The 18,250-nt window shown below is 35.1% G+C and overlaps 1 protein-coding gene across 2 annotated transcripts; it reads left to right on the top strand.

The window, feature by feature from the left end:
- The first annotated feature begins 1,765 nt into the window (after positions 1-1,765).
- LOC126978205 (CAPA peptides) lies at positions 1,766-17,857 on the top strand. 2 transcript variants are annotated; one of them, XM_050826985.1, is made up of 5 exons: positions 1,766-1,781; positions 7,152-7,222; positions 13,826-13,930; positions 15,457-15,654; positions 16,646-17,857. In XM_050826985.1, the coding sequence occupies exons 2-5, from the start codon at positions 7,156-7,158 to the stop codon at positions 16,723-16,725; spliced, it is 450 nt and encodes a 149-aa protein (XP_050682942.1). In that variant the 5' UTR covers positions 1,766-1,781; positions 7,152-7,155; the 3' UTR covers positions 16,726-17,857. The 2 variants fall into 2 exon arrangements, 1 of the variants encoding a protein (XP_050682942.1); XR_007732532.1 differs by lacking the exon at positions 1,766-1,781 and adding an exon at positions 4,897-4,930.
- The last annotated feature ends 393 nt before the right edge of the window (positions 17,858-18,250 follow it).

Below are 18,250 nucleotides of genomic sequence, written 5' to 3'. Positions count from 1 at the left end.
GTAAATTGCCTACCACTGCCCACTGCAAGGTTTTTATTAAAAAAATATTGCCTATTCCAGTTTTACATTTGAATTTGGAACACTTTATTTGGTTTAAAAAGGATTAAAATACTTTAAGGTATTCTTACGCGAGCACCTTACCTTACAAATCTAATTAAAAAAAAAAACAAATTTTAAATTTGGAAATTCTTGAAACAAACAGTATTTTACTTGATATTTCATTGTTTAAAGTTAACATTCTGTTAAGTTTTCATCATGGAATTATCGAATTCGCATAAAGTAAATTTAATTGAAGCGTATTTTGTAAATTATCGTAGCTCTGTGAATGCGTTACGGTGGTATCGGGAACGTTATCCGGACCGCAAAATTTTTGACAAACTGGTGAAAAATTTAAGAAAGGGAGGCTGTTTTACACTAAAACGGAAGAGGCGAGCAACAGTAAGAAATGAATTTACAACTATCGCAATCTTAGGAAATTTTGAGGCTTCAAAAAAACCCAAAAGCCTAATTAAGGGAAGCTGCTAACAATATCGGTGTGCATAGATCTACAGTACGAAAGGTGTTGAAGGCTTACAAGTACAAGTGTTACATAGAAGGTCATCTTGTACAAGCATTGCTTCCAGGAGACACTGACCGGAGATTAGCATTTTGCCAGTGGTTTGTAGCATGCTCGATAGAAACCCGTCTTTTCCAAGCCGGATTATTTGGACAGATGAATGCAATTTTTCAAACAATGGCATGTACAATAGAAAAAATAATCATTTTTGGGCACGTACAAACCCCTTCCAAACTACGGCAACCCATAACCAGGTCCGCTTTTCCTTTAATTGTTGGTGTGCAATATTAGATAATAAAATCTTTGCCATTCAAATTTACCATAGAACATTGAATAGTCAAAAATATCAGGAAATATTAAACATGGCTGTGGATTTAGTAGATATGGCAATTTCATTAAATAATTTGAATAATATCATCTACCAACAAGACGGCGCCCCTGCCCACAATAGTATCGCTACTAAACAGTTTTTAAATGAACATTTTCTTGATCGCTGGATGGGCACAAATGGCCCTATTAAATGGCCACCACGTTCGCCCGATTTAACACCGTTGGATTTTTTCATTTGGGGGTACCTTAAAGGTCGAATTTATGCAGATACTTAAAACTCGGTACATGAGTTAAAAGACGAAGTCCATTATCATTTTGAAAAACATACATCACAACGCCTTGTCTAAAGCTACCAGAGGTGTTCTGAAACGCGCTCGTGCCTGCATTCGAAAAGAGGGAGGCCACTTTGAAGATTTACTTTAATGTAAAATTATTTTATTAAATTTACCTAACTTCTGCTGTACCGATTTTTTTCTTCCCATACAATAAAATGATCCCCTCATGAAACTGAGTAGATGTGCGTCAAAAAAAAATTTCATCAAAATTAATCATTTTTAGGGACAACTCACACTTGACCAAAATTTTGACTATACCAATTTTTTTTTCACAAAAAAGTACCTAATGTTTCCTAAGACAGTTTCCCTGTATCTCTTATACTTTAGGATTTCCCCATACTGTCCCACTTAAAAAAAAAAACACTGTATATCTATTTGTCTGAACAGTTTGCTACTATTTTTTTTTTTTTTTAATCACATAACACAATTAATGGCTAAATAATGCAACAAAATAAACAACTTCACCAGTAATGTTTGAGAATAGCTGTCTCCCCGACGTAGCGCCCTATATAAGAGGGTTTCACTACGAAAGGACCATTGAGTAGCAACAGGTGACTGAGGTAAGTAGTACACTCTATCTTTTACACTTACACTAACATAGACAAACTTTATAAAACACTGACAACATTTTACTTTCAAAGTTTTTTCTATGTAAAACTATTTTATTATAAATATTTTTTTAAAAGAAAAGCTGCAATCATATCTTGGCTATGAGAATATGGGTGACCTGTTCACCTACCATCAGAAAACCAGCCCGTTTGTTTTTCTTTTAAATAAAGTATAAAATGTGGAAATGAATTTCGCGTCACATGGGGTTCAACTAAGTCAAAGTTGTAAATGAAATTACTTCTACCACAATAATCTTAAGAAATTTCTTAAAAAAATTGATTCAATGACTCAGAAGAAATTTATTCTTAGACCATATTATAACAATAATTATTAAACTTTTCGCCCATAAACCTTACGGAGGTTTTATTGTTAGTGTGATGTACAAATGATTTAAATATTCATATATTCTTTCTTGTTACCAATGCTCTAAATATATAAAATTAAAAATATATAATATTATAATAATAATAAAAAGTTAAAGCCCGTAATCTCTACTCTTACCTACAAAAAACGAAAACTTACGTAAATGTGATTTTATATGAAATTTTAAAGAAATTGCTTTGTAATATATCGCCATAGGGCCTTGATGCTTTTTCAAATAATCTTTCAATCTATCTGATAATTAACAAAAAGGTAATCGTTATGTACATTCTCCTATATTTTAAAATCATAATTCGCTTTAACAACAATTTAAAGAGAATCACAATGTCTCTAAACAAATCATATATCTGATATTTTTGAGAATAAAACAACCATTTAATATTATTCAAAATAACAACTAAATCTAGCTTCTTTGGAGAATCCACAATAAACCTTCCATTGCGTGGAATTGGCGTAAATAAAAGTGCTCAGGTGATTTTACAAATTAATAAATTTTATTGAAATGTTACTCTTCAAACTTTTGTTGAAATTAATTTGATTTTTTTTTCTTTTTAAATGCTTTGTAATCGCTCTTCATATTCAAACATAATCCAAAACTGTTTACAAAAAGTAAACAAACTAAAAATTTACAGCTCTGCCACTTTCAATCGGAGTTCATTTGTCCTTTACGATAACAATTTGAGAGTGTTTTTTTTTATCAGAAAGCAAGATATGCACTTTATACTAAGTGATACACCCCGCCCATTACAATGAAGTGCCGCTCAGGCTCTTCTTTATTAAAAAAAAATTTGGAGCGGCATCACAGTTGCGCTCGTCACATTGAGATATAAGATGTATCATTAGCCCAGCAGTTTCTTAGAATGCATAACATGGCATATGATTTTTGTAAATAGAGTATAAATAGAAATTAAATGTTAAAGTAAAATTCCCACACAGTAGCACACGTTAGCGAACCGTTATTCATAAAATATTTACAGGAATTTATTGCACTGTTGTGTTCAAAATTAAAATAAAGACGTCGAGTTATCTTAACTATCCCTGTTGAATTATTATTAATAATAATAATCTATTTTATATTATATATAAATATTTTATTCTCGGGTTAGTAACACATTATATACATATATATGATTCGCTACAATAACGCGGCAGGTCCATAAACATTCTAAATGCGTTTACATTTCTTATTATTATATTAACTCTTAGGATGTTAATGGCCTTACGCCATTTTGATTAGTAATGATGAAGGTGATCACTTAACATCAAGTGATCTCTATGTTCATCCTTTGGGGTAGTCTAAATTGTCTAAGATCAAGTTTATTTTAACATTGAGTATTTGATTTGTGGAATCTGTAATTCATGGCCAATTAATTAATTGTTTATTGGCCGTTAAATTTAATACTCAAGAATACCCAAAAAGTAACACTCAGACATGCAGAAAATAGAATACCTTATTCCATGAAGATGTACAAGAGGCAGAAACTTTTACAATTCCGATCCACCCATACATCAATTTTAGATTCATTGATGAAATTCTTGCTTTGATAATAAATGATTGGACTTAATCAGTTTCCGATAAAGATAAAAAATACTCACCAACGCATCAATTTATTAGACACTGCTATAGTGTTATCCACTATTACTTACATTAAATGTTCATCGACGTTACGGAGGCTTTCGATAAGATCTTGCACAACAGCGTGGGAGTATCAGAAAGTCCCCGTCTCTCAGGGCTAGGTCTACCCAATCATATCTTGCGCTACGGTACCGAAACTACAAGCGTAGTTTCGCCAAGATTCTTGAGACGATTGAACTCAAAACGCTTGAAGTAAGGAGTGCCTCAGGGCTGCATACTTGCTCCGGACAATATTTTGTTCTTTATGAACGATATTGTCAAATATTATCTGTAGGCTCTCTAAGCAGATACCACAACAATACTCGATGCGATGAGTGATTCGTTTCGGAGATTGCCCCAAGAAACAAACCAGCTAAAACTGCAGTCAGGTTAATTAAACGCACTGAAAAGATTCGCGTATCTCACATACACTGTATTTTTCTAGCGGTTTGATTTCCTGATAAGACAAAGTACCTACCCAACGGTGATAAGAGTGGAGAATTCCTTAAATCTTACAGATAAAAAAAAAATTAATGACTATAAGACCATTAGATTCCAATGTTTTATGGCGCTGTACATATAAGTGAGTTGAAAAGTAATGAAGTAACAATACGATTAGCCTTTGAGCACATCCAAATATACATCAAACAGAGATTGTCAGACCTGAAAATGACAATAAGTTTTGATATTTGTAACAAATTCCAAAGAAATGTCGGTGGCCATACATACCTACTTGTGTTTTATTCCGAGTCTAATTAATAATGTTTTAATCTACTTGAAAACTTAAGCAACGCAATATTTATACGAGTTAAGGTGGATGCATTTTAGAATTTACTTAATTTGATTTAAACTTATTTAAGTTTGAACTGAAGTTGAGAATGATCAATGAGTTGAAAAGAGAATAAGCAGAGAAGAGAAGAGTTATTAAAGTAATATAATATAATAAAATCACAGGCGAAATCGCGCGCATAATTAGTATAACATATAAATACAACATTGAATTCTTCTTTTAGAATGAAGTCACCTTAGTTTACCTTAACATTTTAGTTAATTGCGCGATCTCCCCGCGGCTATCGTCTCTGGGATTAACTTACCTCGGGCGCGGTAAGTAATTCATAATTAAATTAATATGAAATGGCAGCACTAAATTGATTCGGTCTTGTTTTAATTTTAGTATTTAAAGTTGTTTCATTTTAACTCAAGCTTTCACGCTGGCAAGTTTGCCATTGGTTTATATTGTATACTCATTTATTATCATTATCAGCTTGAGTTAGTAATTCAGGATAATATAGGCCTCTCCCAATGCATGCCACTGAACTGGCTTCATTATTCATTACTACTAAATTTGAAAAGCCAGATATATCTATGAATTTTTGCATAACAATACGAGCCGTCTGTTTGAATTAGGTACACTATAGTGAATATGTGTGCAGTAAGCTGACGGAATGCATAAAAACACAAAAATAACTACCATCACATGACGCGCCTTTAAAATCGTTCTCATTTGGAGATTTGGTCTTCCTCTGCAGTGCGGTTTCAAAGTTCTTCAAAGTACAACAAAACTATTGTATAAAATTCCGTGCACAGAGTTTTCATAACGGTTTGACGCAGATACTTCTGAGATGGGTAAATTCCTCTGTGTCTCATCATACGTACATTTTACGTTCATAGCGTAAACCCAGTAGATTAATAGAAGAGATACTATGATGATTTGAAAGTACTCAATAGAATATTATTTGGCTTTGCTCTGAGAGCATGGGCGGTTATGATACCTCACCAATTTGCAGAGGGCGTCCAAAGTGCTTCACGTGTTACTTCACAGGGGCGTGATTTTTTTTAGTTTTGGGCGCTCACATTTGAAGACGCTTCTAGTGTATCAAACGGCACATTTTTCAAGATTTAATAATTATTTATCAGAATATAATTCTTTGGATTCCCACGACAGTTCAAATCACCAATGTGGTCTTCCCAATAGTCTTCGCTTCTGCAAGGAATGCTCGTCGTCACGTCTCTTTTAGGCATTTTACGTTTCCTTGTGGATTCTAATCTAGGACTTGCCTTTGTACGAGTATATAACCAAATCAAATAATTTTTTTCCATAAAAGGATTTAATCTCTTTTTAAACGTCAAAAACTACCAACCATCCAATAATTTATGCCACAGACCTGAGAAGAACGAACGTAAGAAACTATGCGGGCTGCTTCTTTTTTTAGTAAAATTTGGTCACAATATAATTTCGTTCAATTAAGTTTATTATTAGATAGCCTGAGGGCGCTCGCCATTCCCAATCTAAGTTATATACTTTATTTTTAGTAAACTTCACGACATAAGCGTTCTTTAACAATTCTTTAAAATTGCGTAAATAACACATTTGTTTTGTACATTTTCTAAGAACATGTTGTAAAGGCATTTATATCGCCCAACAAAAGACTTACTAACTCAACTTAACCGAGTAGTAATAATAAGTTATTTTGTTTGTTTCTGGTGTTAACATTGTCGCGATTTCTAGCAAATTCCTCAATATGCATATGAACATATAGAACATTGAAATGAAATGAAATGAAATGATTTATTTGTATGAATCGTGGTAACATAGTTGTTAACAATTAATTGGTGTACAGCACAATTCGCCAATATATCGGCATACAAAAATTTTATTGTCAATATTGGAATATTATATTTAATTTATACTTATACGTTATTAATACACATTACATAGCTTTAATTCAATAATATAATATAAAATAAACATTAGTTCGTAGGTACCTCTCAAAAAATTACATTTGAATACTATTATTTTTGGCTAAAGAAAACTTTTAAACTATAAAAGCATTTATCTATTAACCATAATTTAAATTTTTTATGCATTAATGTTTTAGGCATCTCTCTAATATTCTTTGGAAGGTGGTTAAATACCCTAATACACATAACATTTGCGTTATTTTGATGAAGCGCTGTTCTACAGTATGGCATGAGAAGGCGAGTTGGATCTCTTAATCCTAATATGGAATAGTCCTTTACTGGTTTAAAAAGTTCACCATGTTTTTTAATGAACATACAAATTTCTAATATATTATCAAGAATATATTGAGATGCAACAGTCATAATCTTTATTTCTTTAAAATTTTCTCTAAAGGTTAGCCCTCTTCTGCAACACAGAAATAAGGTAGCCATATCGGCTGCACTGCACTGCCCAGGATTCATTAGATTCAATAGAGATAATATAATATTTGTGAATTTGGTAATTCATGAAATTTTATTAATGACTTTTTATGAATTATTTTGAGTTTTAGTTAAATAGTTAACCATGTATTTGTTTCACCAGAACGATGGAGTCTGCCGTCAGGATTACTATCTCGGTTCTTCTGTTGGCCATTGTCAATGCACACGTTTCACGTAAGTATTAAATGTTCTTCTTTTTACTTGTGCATATTTCTCAATTCGCACACCAAAGACGCCACGTCACACACTTTTTTAGAAGCCCGACGAGATAGTCCTCGTCCTGTAATCGTTTAACAACACTCACACTCACATCACAAATCACACACCACCAATAACACTACACACAAATAGTCATACACTTACATATATTCACACATAATTACAAACACACATACATATATCACCGCACTCGCCGGCGAGAGTCAAGTCTCTTCAAAACTACAGTCTACATTGGACTAACAGATATATTAGATCGTTAGTGATCTTCTCTCCATCCAGCCTAGTGAGCACTGAGCAGGCGGTCTGAGGTTCGAGTCTCTTTCCGAGACGGCCCGCGCCTCTGATTTTGGTGTAGGGTGTTTACACCTGAGCCCGACATATGGGCCCCGTTTCGGGATCTTCAATACGTAAATATATTTTCCTCACTTCGAACAGATGTTAAATTTCTTTTTCTTTTTCTTTTTCATTGTCATTTGTCGAGGAATCACTGACCCCGAGGATACAGTTTTAACTAGTTTCGCGATCAGACAGTTTTAACCACCCCTTTAATATCACCGCAAAACCGTTTTTGAATTTGAACAATAAAAATATGTAAATAATTAGTATTAAGTATGTGATAAATATTGTACATTTAGTAATTAAAGTTATTTGCAGTGAGTTAAAAAAAATGAATAAAGTATTATTATTCAAAATTTTCCATAGAGTTACTCCACAGAAGATATATGTGTCTAGTGTGGTAACATTGTAATTGAGATTTTTTCACTAGAACGTGGTAGCAATGGCAATTTTGAACAAATTGATTTGTTTGTAAGACCATTGCAAATGCTTATAACAGTAATTGAAAAACTGACGCCAAAACGGACAACATTTTGTTCTTCTAAGTAGTCACAGTGAAATCTTGTTAGAACCTGATTTAACTTTTTGAAACAACCATCGAAGCCTGAGTACTCTTACACAAATTCGTTTAACTTAGCCCACGCTCGACTTAAAATAATTTCCGCCGGATGTGACGTAACTAAGTTGAACATGTAGAGTGCACTTTATCGATGCTTATTTGATTAAGGTGTTTAAGCTAGTTAAATCAGTTTAAAGGTTCTACGTATTTATCTAAGCAAAGTGAAATATTTTTATTCAAATAAGATATTTGAGCGTCAAAAACTAACACTCAATCGAAAATTTATGCATCAGATCTAAGAAGAACGGGCGCAATCAATAAAATTTATTATTTGAATAGCCCGAGGGCGGCCATTGCCAATGTGTGGTATCATTATGAAAGTAATTTATGTTATAGAAACCTTTACCATATAAACGTCTTAACAATTGTACCTATTGGACTTATTTTTTTTTAATTTTCTACTTTTTTTGTACATTTTTTGGGATCATGTTCTAGCCGCTCAACAAAAGACTCACTAACTCAATTAATTATGACTATCACAGTTTTTTGAAAATTCGTTAATATGTGAATGAGCTCAATGGCATAAGAATATGTTGTGTAGATTCAGTTAAATTGTTTAATTTTTTCTTTATTATCTTATTATATTATTTATCTTTAGCATTAATATCGGAGGAGAATAAAGGACATACAATTTTTTTTTCTATGAAAATAAAAGGCAAGACGAGGAGGACGTTCAGCTCATGGTAATTGATACGCTCCACCCAGTACAATGCAGTGCCGCTCAGGATTCTTGAAAAACCCAAAAATTCTGAGCGGCACTACAATTGCGCTCGTCACCTTGAGACATAAGATGTTAAGTCTTATTTGCCCAGTAATTTCACTAGCTACTATGAAAATAACTAACTTAACTGTTGTTGGGACGCCCAAGGGATCAAGTTTAATGCTAAGAAATATAACAGTTTAGCAGATTCAGCAATCACAGCTAATGATAATAATTACGAGCATAATTAGCCGTCAGCTCTTGGTATACCTAGAGGGTCACCAGTTGATCAACGACCGACAATACGGCTTTCGCCATGGTCGGTCGGCAGGTGATCTTCTGGTATACCTAACACATAGATGGGCTGCGGCTATTGAAAGCAAGGGGAAGACCTGGCAGTTAGCCTGGATATAGCGAAGGCCTTTGATCGTGTATAGCACAAGGCGCTCCTCTCAAAACTTCCATCATTTGGGCTTCCCGAGAGCTTGTGCAAGTAAACCTCCAGCTTCCTCACTGGGCGCAGCATACAGGTCGTTGTCGACGGACATTGCTCGAACCCGAAGCCCGTGAATGCTGGAGTGCCCCAAGGCTGTGTGCTATCTCCTACGCTGTTTTTTCTGCATATCAATGATATGTTGGACACCTCCAACATTCATTGCTATGCAGACGACAGCAATGGTGATGCCATATACACGGGTCATGCAGGTCTCTCTCGGGAAATCGTCGACCAGTGCCGGGAGAAACTTGTGTCTTCTATCGAGTCCTCTCTTGAAAAGGTCGCGGAATGGGGTAAATTGAACCTTGTCCAATTAAACCCCCAGAAGACTCAAGTTTGCGCGTTTACCACTAAAAAAACTCCATTTGTCGTATCACCGCTCTTCGACAACACTTCCCTTAAAGCCTCGCCTAGTATCGGAATACTGGGTCTCGAAATCTCGAGCAATTGCCAATTCCGTGGACATCTGGAAGGCAAAGCCAAATTGGCTTCAAAGAAACTGGGCGTCATTAATAGAGCATGGCAATCCTTCAAGCCGGCCCAGATTTTAGCGCTGTCCAAAGCGCAGGTCCGGCCACACATGGAGTATTGCTGTCATCTCTGCTCTGGCCCTGATCCCAGTATCAGCTCGATCCATTTGACCGCGTGCAACGCAGAGCACCTCGAATTGTCGGGGACCCAGTGCTCTGTGAACGGCTAGATTACTTGGCGTTGCGTAGAGACGTCGCTTCATTGTGTGTATTCTACCGCATTTATCACGGGGAGTGTTCCGAAGAGCTGTTTAACCTGATTCCTGCCGCCGAATTCCACCTTCGCACGACACGCCACAAGTTAGGATATCATCCTCACCATCTGGATGTGTGGCGGTCCTATACAGTGCGGTTTTCAAGGAGCTTTCTTCCACGTACTACAAAGCTGTGGAATGAGCTTCCTTGTGCGGTGTTTCCGGGGCGATACGACATGGGTACCTTCAAAAAAAGCGCGTACACTTTCCTTAAAGGCCAGCAACGCTCCTGTGATTCCTCTGGTGTTGCAAGAGGTTGTGGGCGGTGTTAGTAGTACTCTTCTTCGTTACAATAGTACTAGCTGTTACCCGCGACGTTGCTGTTACCAGTGTAACCATATTAGTTGGTGTTTCAATGCTGCTACATATAATATACAAAACAATCATTTAAAACGGTCATCGTTAAAGCAGCGTTCATTCGACTGTGTTTTCTCTGACTATCTCTACGAATTCAACTGCCACACTCACAAATAATGTAACTTTCTATAGTTGTTAACAGAATTTTCATAATCGATTCAGTAGATCCAAACATTACCCTCTACAACCTCACAAACTTTTTGTAATAGTAGATGTAGATTAGTAACTGTTGATGATTATTATATTAGTAGATATAAATTGTAGAGATACATTAGAGTTAATACTGTGAAAGTTTTAATCGTCCTTATGAGATCTTAAATGTAATTCGCTATAATACATTTTGAATACAATTAATAGTTTTGTGAACAGTAGCGTTTACAAAACTTTATTAATTAAAATAGTTCTGTATATTATTTCATTTTAGTAATTATTGTTTTCTGGTATTTTGTCAGTAATATTACGTTGCCTTGAATATTTTGTCAGGATTGCTGAAATGGTTTGGACACTTGGAGCGAATGAGTGAAGAAAGAATGACACATCAAATATATAAGGCAAGTGTGTGTGGGCAAGTCGGTCGCGAGAGACCTCGTAGAACATTTGTGGACCAGATTGGGGACGTTTTGAGAAAAGGAGAGGTCCGAAGCACCTGCAACCGGCGAGCATGTATGAAAAGAGTAATGAATGTAAAGGAAGCGCGTGAAGTTTGTAAGGATAGAAGCAAATGGCATTCTAGTCTCTGCCTACCCCGACGGGAACAAGGCGTGAATGTGTATGTCTGTATGTAATATTACGTTTAGTCTGACATTGAGATCTATAGAGACTCCTTAGACTTTGCTCAGACTTTGCTTACGTAAATCTTATCTGAGTGTAACCTTAGCATAATGTTTGATTACGTTTTTATATTCATTTGACAACACAAATTATGCTGAGCTTAAGCTGAGACAGATTAATGTAAAAAACGAGTTCGCATTGTATCACACTGAGTTTTACGTAAGCAAAGTCTGAGCAAAGTTTCAGTACACTCTACGATTTCTTAGTACAATCTCAGCCTGATACTTCAAGGGCAAAATTTCATTACGCCGGTAAGTACCTATCGCGTTCTCGCGAATAGTCGACGTATTAATATGTTATCTAGGTAATGACGTCAGTAAAAGTATCGATGACACAATAGTTTGAACCGTTGACTCTCACCACGTAGCCCCCGGTTCGATTCTCGCCCGCCACGTAGGTACCAATGTGTGTTGCGTTTTCAAATTCATATGTACGTTTATCCGACCCTTTATATGGTCGACAACGCTCTTGTTATTCCTCTGGTGTTACAAGATAATCTACCATAAATTAAAATTACATTATGCATTAAAATTAAAATAAGTAGTAAAATGTCAACAAATTTATGAAGTTATGGATAAAGTCAAAAAAAAACTTAGTGCCTTCAACGGTGTTTGGAAGTCCAATATATCTTTTTAGTTCAATCACGAGCGGCACTGCATTGTAATGGTCAGGGGGTATTAAATACCATCAAAAGAACGTCCCGCTCGTGTCGTCCCTTAATTTCATAAAAAAATCAATATCGAAGAGGACAAACTAAGACAACGTTGTATCCAAATTTTTAGAACTCTTTGGGACGAAGTGTATTTATAAGGCAAAATAAGAAATATATTTAAGAATGCTCCATTCGAAGGAATTATGCGTCACTTGGTGATGGGGATATATTTCTTCCATGTGTAGTGGATTTTGGGATCTAAATGTGGAGTCCGTCAGACCGAACTCTTATTAAAAAGTTGGCCAGCCGAATAATAAATTTGACAGGTGACGCGCGATCTGGCACGTACCTTGGCCAAATAATAAGTTTGGCAATTCAAAGGCGATGTTGCCAGCTTCTGGGGCACCTTACCTGTAGATTGCGACCTTAATGCAGTTTATCTATACAATAAAATGTATATGTATATAATCTATACAATAATATGTAAATGTATACGGTACATGCACCAAAATAATACATTTTAAAATTTTTGTCCGCCTGTCTGTTTGTTCCGGCTAATCTCTGAAATGGCTGGACCGATTTTGACGGGACTTTTATTGGCAGGTAGCTGATTTAATAAGGAATAACTTAGGCTACGTTTATTATAGAAAAATAAATTAGTGTTACAATGTCTAAGAAACGGTCTAACTCTTAAAATTATTTATACGGCAAAACAACGTTTGCCGGGTCAGCTAGTTATTTATAATTTCGCAGTTTCATTTTTAATTGTATAGCTAGATAAAAGTTTATTAATTTTAGTACTTGTGTTTTTTTATTGAAAACTGTTAATTTAGATCGTAATAGAATTATACAATTTGTTGATTATGAATAATATTAGACAAAATCACATCATCTACGTACAACAAAATATTATTTACGTATCCCTAAAGTGTCCGAACAAAGGCCCGACAAATTTAGTTTATAACATCGTCATCCACGTAGATCTGTCCCCATTAAACTCGATGGAATATTTTCCATTTCTTGTTTTGAAACAATTGGCCGAGAACTTTTTCCATTTCTTATTTAGGTACGATATTTCAAATATTTTAAGGTAACAATATCTTTAGCTTTATCACGTCAAAATTTTTCATCTCTTTTTATGAGATAAAGTGACTAGATGAGCAAGACTACATATACTACATATATATACATACCCCCTTATACATAATAGTCTGCTAACTTAAAGCATTGCTAATTCTCACTCTGTCTTCTTCTATTGACCTAAGTCAGAATGAGAAAAAACACTCATTAGCGGCTGTTTAAAGTAAGCGGACCATTATGAATAAGGGGGTTAGAAAATACTAACGGCTACCTGACAGCTCAATAATGCGTAACCAATTTTGATTTTATATATAACTAGCTGAGGCCCGCAACTTCGTCCGCATAAGTAATTATGTTTAAAAACCTTAAACATAATAAGCAAGTTTGGAATTTAAGATTATCTCATGTCCTATTCCAGTTCCGGTTCCCGTTTTCGCTCCCGTTCCCAACATATTATATGAATCTTATTTCGAGGAAGATTGCTATGGCAAACTAAGTTAAGTTCAGTTAAGTTTTACGTAAGTAGCGTCTGAGCAAAGTCTAAGTATCTCTCGCTCTATAGAACCTCAGTCTCAATACTATTCTACTGGTGAAAGAATTTTTAAAGTAGATCAATTAGTTTATTGACAAATTTTATACATAGAATATTTAAGTATTTTCTCTTAGACCTTAGTATACTTATAAATTCTAGTTATGTTCACAGACAGTGGTACGAAGCTACGCAGAGATGGAGTTTTGAACCTGTACCCATTCCCCAGGGTCGGTAGATCACACCAGACCTGGCAAATACCCACCGACGACCTATTAGGTAAATATTGTTTTTGTATTCTGGTCTTCAGTGTTGTCAAAGTATTTAAAAGGCTAATGATTACCTTCTTTTCTGTTGCTGCGTACGAGTCACAAATCAAATTCAAATATTCTTATTTATTATGGGGTATGAAATCACTTATTACAAGTCTAAAACTACCAGCCATTCGGAAATTAATGCCTCAGATCATAGAAGAACGGGTGCAAGAATCGTAGCGGGCTTTTTCTTTTTTTGCCTGACAGCGGTCGTCGGCTGATCTGTGGCATCATTAAGAAAGTTATCAATGTTATAGTCTGATCTTCCCTTTATATTTGAAGTGATCACCTTCACCTTCATTCTACTGTACCAGCACAGAAATCATAGGAACGTTGCATTTAAAAAAGGCGGACGCGCTTTTTTAATGTATAACCCATATCGTATCGTCCCGCTGACAGCGCGCATGACAGCACAGTTTGGTATTGTTTAATCGTGGCGTGTCTCCGCTGCGGTCCAACTAAATACCGCAGGCGTAGTCGCATAGTGCGGCAACTAATACTACCACCCAGTGGGTGCACTCGAGCCAGTCTCGAACAATGTTGAATTGAAACTATAATGCCGTGTTACTATAAAAATAATACTACAAGAAATAAGAAATACACTGGGATCACAATATATCATCAGTAAGTATTTTGTATTTTATTAATTTCAATGTAAAATAACACGAAGCGAATGTTGCAAAATTTGAAAGATGTCATTGAGTGTCAAGACGCCACGCACATAAGCATCTAATAGTTGCCGTAATAAAAAGGATATTGTTCTCAGGTAGTATCTAATTGGAGCGTGGCGGAGACCAATCCTTAAACTAAGTTTGACACGTATTAGCTTCTTTCTATCTCTTTATTTTTAATGATTAATACTATATAGTGCCTATTACTTAAATACAATTGTAATTTAATTAAGCTTTAATTTAATTTTAATTTCACGAATGCTTGTTCTTTAAGTAACCTTTGTAAAAAGCTAACAAAAAAGAAAATGTTTATCTAATCAATATCACTCGCAACGATAATCTCAAGATTCCTATAAAATTGCACAAATATCCATATGTTACATACACACATCCACTTACCCACAACTTATCTATATATCTGTATGATACATAAGAGATTTCCGAGAGACCTATGTATTCATGAACCATGAATATAATCTCTGGAACCATAAGGCGTAGAGACTTGGTAGGAATATTCATTTCGCCGAGTAGAGGTAGAACTATCACCGGATTTTACAAAATTCCACCCGCTAGAGTTTTTTTATTACGAAAAGAACATGATTCCTCTGGTGTTGCAAGAGAATGTGGGCGGCGGTGATCACTTAACACCAGGTGACCCGTACGCTCGTTTGTCCTCCTGTTCCATAATAAAAAAAATAATAAAAAAAAAATGTCTGTCGGGTCAGCTAGTTGTTATACATAGTTAGAAAGCAGCAGCAAATAGAAATTGTTAAAGTATGCTGCCATGATCAATATATCTATAATTCGCATTACCTTCTAGATCGCGACATCGATAAACGACAGCTATACGCTTTTCCCCGCGTAGGCAGAAGCGATCTCCGTGGAGTTCATTTACCTCCTCGACTCGAAGAGATGCTTCTAAGGAGTCATGGTTTCGTGAAGCGGGAGAGTGAGAGTGAAAGTGATACCGGCATGTGGTTCGGACCTCGACTTGGCAGGGGAATCAGGAGTGAAGATGGTAAGACTTGGTAATAATATTATTATTAATTAGAATGGGCAGAAACTCGTTAAGAATCTCCAACATAACCACCCCTACCCCGCGCCTTCCGCCAGGAAGACACTGTTGTGTGAAGAAAATGTTAAACGTTTATGTGGTAAAGGTTACTACAACACAAATGACTTTCTTAATGATAACACAGTTGGGAATGGAACAACCGCCTTCAGGCTATTAAATAATAAATTTTATTTTATGATATTACAATGTAACGATATTTTTTGGGAAAAAAGAAGCCCTTTGAGTTTCTTGCACCTGTTCTTCTCAGGTATGAGGCGTACTTTTTCGAATGGGTAAAATAGTAATTTTTGACTTTAAATTAGTGATTTAAATCCCATTTTGCATAAAAATGTTTGAAAATATTGCCTGTTATTATTCTAGCACATTGATGTAATACTGAACTAGAGAAAACGCCTCACCATTGTTTGTAACGCAAGTTGTGGACAACTGTCGTTAACTTACTTAGTACATGCTGAGTGTTTGTAGCAATAACACATTTGAGTGCTAAGTATTGTTTAAAATATTGCTTCGTGTGTACTGAGATACTGCTTTAATAACTATCAAAACACAAGTAGAAGTCAAGGAGAGATCTTTCACAAATATTTTCAAAATGATGTGTTTTAAGATTTCGAGGTAACTTAGTTAATTATAATTGAGCTAAGAATAAAAGGTTTATATTAAATCAATACTAGTTTTATTTATAAAACAGAATAACCAAGCAGACATTTTTATTAATTATAAATTATGACAAGTTCCTAAGGATTCTTTCAAAAGCTTCTTTTAAGGGACCGTCCAAGAAAAGCATAATATTTAGGTGCGTTCGTTTTTAAGACAAAGTATTTAAAACACGCCTAATTTAATAATTGTTTGTCAATAACCTCTGTTTTTGAGTTGTACAAGAGTTACAGTATATTTATTATTACTTTCTGGTTGATCATCAATATATTTGTTGCAGATATACCATTTGGAGATGATAACAGCGAGACAGAACAAAATTTCCCTGAACATATTGACCGCAACAAAGGACAGGCTTAGTAAATCATTACAACGACTGACATTTCCCTATTCCTCTATTTATTAATTATTATATAAAAGAATTAACTAAAAAAAAGTTTAATACAAAAGTTGTATCGTCATACGAATCCATTGAGGTAATGATATGTACTAAGTTTTAGAGAAGCCATTCCAAACAAAATACACAGCGCTTTATGACAACGGACCAAGAATTAATATTCGCATTCATTCTATGTTTTGTCGTCAGCAATCAAATCAATAGTTAATTATAGTGAAAAAAAGCGTGTTTTATAAAGAAGATTTTGAACTTAGTGAAAGGTGACTTATGGCTTTATTTGTGTTTTGAATCTCAACACACACGCGGGCATAATATGTTACAACAAACCCAGCATTCAAATGCGTGTTATTGCTCCAAACCTCCAAACTTTACCAGTGGGAGGCTCCTTTGCACAGGATGCCGGCTAGATTATGGGTCCCACAACGGTGCCTATTTATGCCGTGAAGCACTAATGTGTAAGCATTACTGTGTTTCGGACTGAAGGGCGCCGTAGCTAGTGAAATTACTGGGCAAATGAGACTTAACATCTTGTCTCAAGGTGACGAGCGCAGTTGTAGTGCCGCTTAGAATTTTTGGGGGTTTCAAGAATCCTGAGCGGCACTGCATTGTAATGGGCAGGGCGTATCAATTACCATCAGCTGAACTTCCTGCTCGTCTTGTCCCTTATTGTCATAAAAAAACAAACGCTCAGCATAGACTGAGTGAGTTGATTACAGTTGGCCACAACTCATGTTACTAATAATCAACTTGAGATGTCTTCTCTATTAGGTACTTAGTACATAATATTACCTCAATCACCTTCAATAAATAGATCTGATTAAGTTAAAAATATTGTTGAGGTATTTTTTTCAATTAATCACTACAGTAGGTATAGTTACATCTTATAGTGCTATCTTAAATATTAAAAAAAATAAGTAAATTTAATTACTGAACTAGTCATTTCGCCAATGTAGAAGTAAGTTTTTAATCGAATAGTTGTAAAGCGTAATAAAGCTGGAGTAATTCCTACGGCTGGGTGGATTAAATGTTTAATCCAAGGAATTACTTCCGCCTAATGTTTGTAAGCCATCTTACTGAAATAAATTATTGAATGTATATTATTTCGTTTTATTTCCATATCTTTGATTTTTTTCAAGTTCAAATTCAAATATTTTTATTCAAAATAGGGTGTGAAATCACTATTTGAAAGTCAAAAAACTACCGCCCATTCCAAAATGAATGCCTCAGGCCTGAGAAGAATGGGCGCAACAAACTCAGCGGGCTTTTTTTTTCATCAAAAATATGTTTTACAATTGAAGTAACATTTACAAAGTATCAAAGTAACATTGTACAATTAAACTTACTATTTAATAGCCTGAGGGCGGTCGCTCCCAATCTGTGGTATCATTAAGAAAGTCATTTATGTTATAGTAACCTTTACCACACAAACGTTTTTTAACAATTCTTTTGAATAACTGCTGTCTACATCTATAAATCATCTGCAATAGT

This window comes from Leptidea sinapis, chromosome 47, assembly GCF_905404315.1.
Source record: "Leptidea sinapis chromosome 47, ilLepSina1.1, whole genome shotgun sequence".
NCBI lineage: Eukaryota > Metazoa > Arthropoda > Insecta > Lepidoptera > Pieridae > Leptidea > Leptidea sinapis.
This window is presented reverse-complemented; position numbering and strand designations above follow the sequence as displayed.